General features: G+C 41.1%; 1 protein-coding gene and 1 long non-coding RNA gene across 10 annotated transcripts in view; one reads left to right on the top strand and one right to left on the bottom strand.

Annotated features, from left to right (window-relative positions):
- The window catches only part of tcf12 (transcription factor 12), a 330257-nt gene that overhangs the window by 317218 nt on the left and 4610 nt on the right, over positions 1 to 8429 (top strand). For all 9 annotated transcript variants that reach the window (XM_043677463.1, XM_043677468.1, XM_043677462.1 and 6 more), the window contains one exon: positions 7664 to 7814. In XM_043677463.1, the coding sequence (XP_043533398.1) occupies positions 7664 to 7806 (143 nt within the window). In that variant the 3' untranslated portion in view covers positions 7807 to 7814. The remainder of the gene's footprint in view (positions 1 to 7663; positions 7815 to 8429) is intronic.
- Positions 5459 to 8429, bottom strand: part of LOC122541022 — a 16517-nt gene continuing 13546 nt past the window's right edge. Inside the window, exon 3 of the long non-coding RNA XR_006309493.1 lies at positions 5459 to 6389. This is a non-coding gene — a long non-coding RNA (uncharacterized LOC122541022). The remainder of the gene's footprint in view (positions 6390 to 8429) is intronic.

Genomic DNA, 8429 nt, shown 5'->3' with positions numbered 1-8429 from the left:
TCCCTGGTGGTGGGGTCTTTTTGGAGGTGGCGGAAATGTCAGCGGATGATTTGGTTTATGCGAAGGTTGGTAGGGTGGAAGGTGAGCACCAGGGGCGTTCTGTCCTTGTTTCGGTTGGAGGGGTGGGGTCTGAGGGCAGAGCTGCGGGATGTGGACGAGATGCGTTGGAGGACATCTTTAACCACGTGGGAAGGAAAATTGCAGTCTCTAAAGAAGGCGGACATCTGTGGTGGAACTGGTCCTCCTGGGAGATATTCTCTCATTCGTTTGGCCGAACTGGTCCTCACCCTTAACAATTTTTCCTTCAAATCCGCCCACTTCCTCCAGACCAAAGAGGTGGCCATGGGCACACGTATGGGCCCCAGCTATGCCTGTCTCTTTGTTGGCTACGTAGAACAGTTGATCTTCCATAATTACACCGGCACCACTCCCCACCTCTTCCTCCGCTACATTGATGACTGCATTGGCGCCACCTCGTGCTCCCGCGAGGAGGTTGAGCAATTCATCAACTTCACCAACACATTCCACCCTGACCTTAAATTTACCTGGACCATCTCTGACGCCTCCCTCCCCTTCCTGGACCTCTCCATCTCCATTAATGACGACTGACTTGACACTGACATTTTTTACAAACCCACCAACTCCCACAGCTACCTGGATTAAACCTCTTCCCACCCGACCTCTTGCTAAAAATGCCATCCCGTATTCCCAATTCCTCCGCCTTCGCCATATCTGCTCCCAGGAGAACCAGTTCCACCACAGAACACACCAGATGGTCTCCTTCTTTAGAGACCGCAATTTCCCTTCCCACGCGGTTAAAGATGCCCTCCAACGCATCTCGTCCACATCCCGCACCTCCGCCCTCAGACCCCACAACCCCAACCATTCCTTCCATCAACACCCTCCAAAGGTTTGCAACTTGGGTATAGATAGGATTGGACTCATTGGCATCTTCTCTAGTGGACAGAAGGCACACATCTAAAGATAGCTGAGATAGCTAATACCTTTTACCCTAATACCTTTTCAACTATATCCCCCATGTTGCAGAGGGAAGGAAATAGCACTGATCAGAAATTTGGAGAGGAAAACGTATCACCGCACAAAATGCCTTGCTTGAAGTTAGTATTATCTTCCAACTATTTCCAAGTTCCAGTAATTTCTGGTGTAAAATTGGCTGCAACGAACAAACTAGTTCTAATATTTGCATTAAAACTAATCTAAAATTTACATGTTTCATTTAAATACTCTAAAAATGCTGGAATCCTGAAACCAGTATTCATTTGCAATGTTAGATGACACCAGCTCATTCCATGCATGCGGATGCCAAGTTAGTAAATAATTGCTCCATGTATTTTGAGCTAAGTTTGAGTTCAGGTCTTCAGTGATCATAAGAGCTTCCTGAATCCTTTGTACCCTAAGTAATGAACAGCCATATAATTGGTGTGTTCTTCTGCACTGTGTCCCTACTACCATCCATACCTGACCTTGGTCTTGAAGATATTCATGATTCTACTTTTAATTTTTTTAGTTCTTCCTTAACACTATTCACACTATGTCAGCCATAGCGAAAGTTGATAGAACTCTTGATCTGGTCGTTGGTACAAGTTGAACTGAAAAGCTATGAATGCAAACTCCACCCTGACACTCCAAACAATACTGAAATAATGCTACACTGTTGAAGAAACTGTTAGTCAGATGGCCTTTTTAAACCCTGGATCTCTCTGCCCCTTCAAATTGATGTAAGTTGATCCCCAGTCACTACCTTGAATAAGAGCAGAAACAAGGGTTATTCTCAATATCCAAGTTAATATTGATTCCTGCCATTGAAACAGCTTATTTGGTCATTATCACTGTTATTTTGGAAGCTTGCTGTGGTTCCCGAATTGTAGCAATGATTACACTTTAATTCCAATAGCTATAAAATGTTTTAACCTGATGTCATGAAAAGTGTGCTAGAAAGACATTTTTTTTCCTTTTAACAAAACTAGGTAGGTCTAATTAAAATATACCTGGGTTCTTGACCAATTTAAGCCAATACAAAAAATGAGTTAGAGTGGTGGTAGCAGCCATGTTCTCAGGGTTGTGGAACCACCAAATAACAAGAATAGCCTGTTTGAAAATTGGTTTCTCTTGGAGGAAGAAAGAGCCAAAATTTAATAGGAATTTCTTTTCCTGATCAGTAATCAATTTTCCTTTAAGCTTGTGCATGTTGGCATATTTGATGCTTGGCTTTGGCCCCCATCACTTTTGAATGGGATGATGATACTTTCTATTGGGCCAAATGGAAAAAAAAACTGAGATGCAAAAAGAGCTGTTGATGCCAGTGCAATCATGATTGCAGCAAAAGGGAAGTATGTATGGGGGCAGAGGTAGAAAGTTGCAGGTAAAAAAGAGTGAATTCTGCTGACTTTGATGTTTGTGACATCGCAGCAGACATGTGTTAACTATCTACTATTGTTTAGGAGGGTGTGTTTTACAGCTGGCTATAATTGTGGATAACTACATTCAGACCCACAGTACTTCAAATTGTAAAACTAGATACAGAATCTTGCTTAGGAGGTCAGGTAAGCCAATTGTTATGGAACTCAGTATTCAGTTTGCAGGCTCCAATCATTAATGACTGGAAAATCAAGAGTACTAGAAATCTAGGCATGCAATTGTCTGCAGTACTTGATTTTCCAATTTATTGTCTTTTTGAATGACACTCCAGTTGAGAACAAAGCATGGCAAAATTTATCTGACTTTTCTCCCTTCACTGGGTGATTTCCTTCATAAGTTTACTTGCATGGGGAAAAATGTAATCAACTTTTTGATAGCAGATGGTAGATGGAAATGTGTTTGGCATAATGTTGCCATTGAACACATTTTCTTATGTCAACTAAGATGTATTGACAGGAATCATTCAATCAAAATGTATTTTAATGATCAAGTTTTGGGCCTATGCTGACTTCTGAAACACAATATTATAGTAATGTCAATGATATTGTCACAATCACCTGGTCTCAATGTATACTGCAGTATGCATAATTTCATCTAATGCATGTTACATTGTGACAGATAATTGGAACTTAATCATAAAGTGCTGTGATCAATTTATCAAGCAGAATAAACATTCCCTTTTAGGGCAGATTTTTGCTGATTAAGTAAATTGAGATAAAATTACAGAATTTCAGATCTAAAGATGCTTTAATCATCCTTTTGTGAACTTTTCAAAGCTGGATATTTTTACAACACTTTATAATTTCTTAAAATATCTGTCCAAAGGTTTTAACAACTAAAGTTTGAAAAAGTGTACATTTGTAATTTCCTTTGTGAATTGTACAAAACTATGGGTCCTTGTCAGATAGCATCTGAACTGTTATTCTGCAATTAGTTGATGAGACTGGGCTTGTGAGGTGAGTTTCTTTTTAATTGCCACAATTTTTATATTTCTAGTTAAAACTCACACAATACCAGGTTATAGTCCATCAGATTTATTTGGAAGCACTAGCTTTTGGAGCACCACTCCTTCATCAGGTGTATGTTTCTACTGTGTTTTCTTCTTATAACCTACAAATGAGACGTCCAGGTTAGTACAGGTGTATAGGATTTACAAATTGAGGATTTCTAATAAGTATTCAGTTTCCCATTCTGGATTCCACTTTGCAGAGGAGCTTCCTGATGATTCTGGAATGATATTTTACTGTTTACATTATACTTTGATTTAAAAACATCACACACTAAAATAAAATGAACAGAACCTTTTATTTAGTCCTTATAGTTCAGTTGTGGCAGCAAGCAATATGGAGATCCTGAAGACTTAATTTTTATAGTATTGTTCATAATCATCCCAAAGTATATTCTAGTGCAATCAAATTGGTAATATAAGGAAAAGGACAATTAGTTTTGCACAGCCAAGTCCCAAAACAGCAATGTGTTAATGACCAGATGATAACATTCTGATTTTTGTGATGATTTGAGGATAAATACTGTATTGGCCTTTTTCTTAGAGATAGAGAATCTTTTACATCTATTTCAGGGTGCAGGCAAGGCCTTGGTTTGTTGTCTCATGGAAAATTCTTCAGTATTGCCTTGAATTATCAAACTAGATTTTTTTGTGTTCAAGTCCTGGAGTGTGACTTGAACCTTCTGGCTCAAAGGTCAGAGCACTACCAACTGAGTTCAGCTGAAACTGCAGGATCATCAGAAGTTTCCTGGTCTGAAAGCACATCTTGTGCTTTCTAATCAGTTTAAGACAGGAACTGCAGTCATCCTTGCACTGGTTGCAACAGTAAGTCATTTAAAGCTAGTTAATAATTGCTCTTTTTTTAAATTCGGTTTTTCTTGACTGCTCAACACTCAAGCATTGGCCTTCAAAGTAATGCAATAATGGATCTTTTGTAAACAGTTAAGCACGTTTGTTAAAATTTGTTGATGTCTTTATTTTAAGGTTAAGAGAAAATGGTGGTGGCTGCTCATTGAGTACAAATAGGACAAGGGTGCATGGGCACAGTGGTAGTGTCCCTACCTCTGAGGCAGGAGGCCTAGAGTTCAAGCCCCACCTCATCCAGGGGTGTATCATTACTCTGAACAGGTTGATTAGAAAATAATCGTACAAGTAGGATATAGCTGTGACACTGAGTATGGGATAAGGGGTAAAATTGAGGAAGTCAATCAACTCATTCTCTGCAAAAGAAAGTTCAATAATATTGAGGCTTATCCATTCTTGGACATTATTAGGGATGCTGCATGATTTAAGGATGTCTTCGTGCAGCTACTCATTTAATTGTAAAATGCTTGTTTCAAAAGGATATGGACAAAGTGGTCAAAAAAATGAGTTTGAAGCTCTCCATTAATCATGTCAACCAGTGAATTTATCCTCATGAAAATGAGCGTTTTTGTAGACATGGCATTGATGTCCTGTTATCCTTATCAGGACATTGGTGAGACTACTTTTAGAAGACTGCATTCAATTCTGGTTTCCTTGCTATAGGAAAGGTGTTGTTTAACTTGAAAGGGTTCAGAGAAGATTAACAAGTAATTGGAGGGTTTGAGTTACAGGGAAAGACTGAATACACTGGTGCTGTTTTCCCTGGAACATCAGAGGATGACTGGTGACCTTATAGAAGTTTATAAAATCATGAGGGGCTTGGATAGGGCGAACAGCTAAGGTCTTTTTCCCAGGGTAGGGGAGTCCAAAACGAGAGAGCATAGGTTTAAGGTGAGAGGAGAATTAAGAGATCTAAGGGGCAACTTGTTCACACAGTGTGTGGAATGAGTTGTCAGAGGAAGTGGTGGAGGATGGTACAATTACAACATTTAAAAGGCATCTTGATGGATATATGAATGGGAAGCATTTAAAGTAATATGGGCCAAATGTTGGCAAGTGGGACTAGATCAGTTTAGGATACAAGTACTTCTCCTATAATGCTGTAGATGTGGTCCCATGCAAGGCCATGTTACAGAAAATCGTGCAAAAGAAATAATGGGGCCTATGGGAAAAACAGGGTTGGAGCGAACCACCAAAAATACCAGTAGAAATCGAAACAAAAATAACACAAACAAGAGCACAGTCTAAGTAAATTTAAACTGTTGTAACTGCCCTGCTGTGTGGTACTGTAAAGTGCAATTCATCAAATCTTCAATAAATTACTCTTGATTGGCTTCTATACCTGCTAGCTGCATTAAATTCTTGCCAGTCTTCTGATCTCATTGGTAACACTGCACAAATCAGATCCGAGAATGAAACCTGCCTTGGTAGATCAAGGGCTGAATCTTAATTTCTTTCGCTAAGTGTCAGTTTTGTCAAGTTTTTCGAGGGCTTCACGTCATGATGTTTGGGGATGCGTATCATCTTGTTTTAAAAAACCTGCCTGATTTATTACCAACCCACCCTTTGATCCCCCCCCCCCCCGCCCCCACACCACACATTCTAGCATCATCATACTATGTGCCCCTTCCAAATCAACTCACCACTTCCTGGATATCCCAGAATTGACCAACATCAGTGATGCAGCATCATCTTTAAAAGGATATTGTGCACCCAGACACAAGTTGACCATCCAGAGCTGCCCTGCACGGTTCCTGACATTAGCCCTGGACATGGCTGACAATGGAAAATTGGATCCTGTCTTTGTGGGCAGGGACATGGAGATACTGCTGATGGGGATGGGGTGCTGCAAAGGCAGGATGTCCTTTTCTCACAGACTAACAGAGGAAGCTAATCTACTGGAACCACACCAACCTGTACCATGGTTACCATCCAGGTCAGTGCAGTCTCAACCTCTGAAAGAATTCACAGAATGTACGAAGAAGGTCAATGACCTTTTCCGTTCTTCCAGTCAAAGTTCCACCGTATTCTTGTTGATACCTCACACTCACTCCATCTTTGCTACTGGACCCACCAGTTTCTGCAACATCTTCCCCACACACTCCAATCCTTGCTAACATCTGACCCTGACTAACCCTGAATCTCTTCTGCACAGTCTACTCACCCCCCTCAGGATATCTCTACACCTGCACCAAAAGTAACACCTTTCTCTCCCTCACCCACTATGTGTAGAGTTTCTTGACTCTGACCACCCTACGCAGCTGACTGACCATGTCCAAGCCCCTGTACTGGTATTTTTGTGCAGTTGGTTACCATAGTGATTTGTCACTGAAACAGATTCACGAGACTGCAAATATTCTTTAACATTTAAACATATTATTTTAATGAAAATAGAGGAAGAAAGTTTTTAATACAAACAACAAAGCCAAATTTCAGACTCCTCTTCAACGCTGTCTTTTTACTGTTCGTCAATTCCAGTGAAATTTTATTCATCTCAACTCTTTAAGTTTTTAAATTAACAGATTGCTCACAGCTTCATGTCCTCCGACATTTTCATGAATCTTTTCCAAGTCCACGAGCACAAACATTTCACAATACCTTTCACAAAGCTCTTTGTGAGAAAGTTCACAAGCCGACTGATCACGTGATGCCAACACAGAGTCCAGTCCTCCATGCACCGCTACACCTAATGCAGGGGATGAGAATCACATAACAGCGAACAGGAGTTCGCTTTATAAAGCAAAAGGTCGGCAAGTCACATCGTATTACAGACAAATCGCACTTAATAAAGGCGCATTATTGGAGAACTACTATGCCTGCTTGGCACGGACAAGTTAGACCGAAGAGTCTGTTTCCATGCTGTATGACTCAAATGTATAATCATCTGGGGCAGCACGGTGGCTTAGTAGTTAGTGCTGCTGCCTCACAGCGCCAGGGATCCGGGTTTGATTCCAGCCTTGGGTGACGATATGTGTGGAGTTTGCATATCCTCCCTGTGTGTTCTTGGGTTTCCTCTGGGTTCTCCAGTTTCCTCCCACAATCCAAAGATGTGCAGGTTAGCTGAATTGACCATGCTAAATTGCCCCTAGTGTTCAGGGATGTGTAGGTTAGGTGCATTAGTTAGGGATAAACGTAGGATAATAGGGTAGGGGAATGGGTCTGGGTGGGTTACTCTTCGGAGGGTCACTCTTCGGAGGGTCGATGTGGACTTGTTAGCCAAAGGGCCTATTTCCACATGTAGGGGTTCTTTGATAATCTTTGAATCACTGGCTTCCAGCCCAATTATGAATTATCATGCATGTATTATTTCAACTTTTATTTTGTCCAAATATACTACTTTTTTCAAATGTGTAGAGAGGAACTTGAATCCAAAAGCAGCCTGCCTTAAAAGGAGAGAAGAGGAGAAGGCTTCTGCCGCATCGGCAGAGGCACCACCAGCACATCCTGCAGTTCACCCTGGTCTCAGCGACACTACCAACCCTATGGGTCATATGTAAACCGCCAGGTACTATTTTCAATTTAGTATTAAAGTTAGCATTTAATGTTTGTATCACATTTTTAAGTTCTGTTGCTTTCTACCCATAGTTGCCCTAACATTGAGAAAAATAATTGAAGTGACCAAAGTTGTTATAATGTTATAGATGGATTAACTATGTTGTTGTTTGGAATATGTAAAACTTGTTGTATACTTCTATTTCATTGATTTTAAGCATTAGCAAACATTTAAAGTTGGTTTGTGATCCTCTTTATTTTGTATCAACCAATGGAAGGGATAGGAGCCTTCCACATCCATCAAAGTTTTACCTGCACTTCCACCAATATCATTTATTGTATCCGTTGCTCCCGATGCGGTCTCCTCTACATTGGGGAGACTGGACGCCTCCTAGCAGAGCGCTTTAGGGAACATATCCGGGACACCGGCACCAATCAACCCCGCCGCCCTGTGGCCCAATATTTCAACTCCCCCTCCCGCTCTGCCGAGGACATGCAGATCCTGGGCCTCCTTCACCGCTGCTCCCTCACCGCCTGATGCCTGGAGGAAGAACGCTTCATCTTCCGCCTCAGAACACTTCAACCCTATGGCATCAATATGGATTTCACCAGTTTCCTCATTTCCCCT

Source organism: Chiloscyllium plagiosum, chromosome 36 (genome assembly GCF_004010195.1).
Source record: "Chiloscyllium plagiosum isolate BGI_BamShark_2017 chromosome 36, ASM401019v2, whole genome shotgun sequence".
NCBI classification, from domain to species: Eukaryota; Metazoa; Chordata; class Chondrichthyes; order Orectolobiformes; family Hemiscylliidae; genus Chiloscyllium; species Chiloscyllium plagiosum.
The sequence above is the reverse complement of the archived record's forward strand: the minus strand, read 5'-3'. Positions and strand labels throughout refer to the sequence as shown.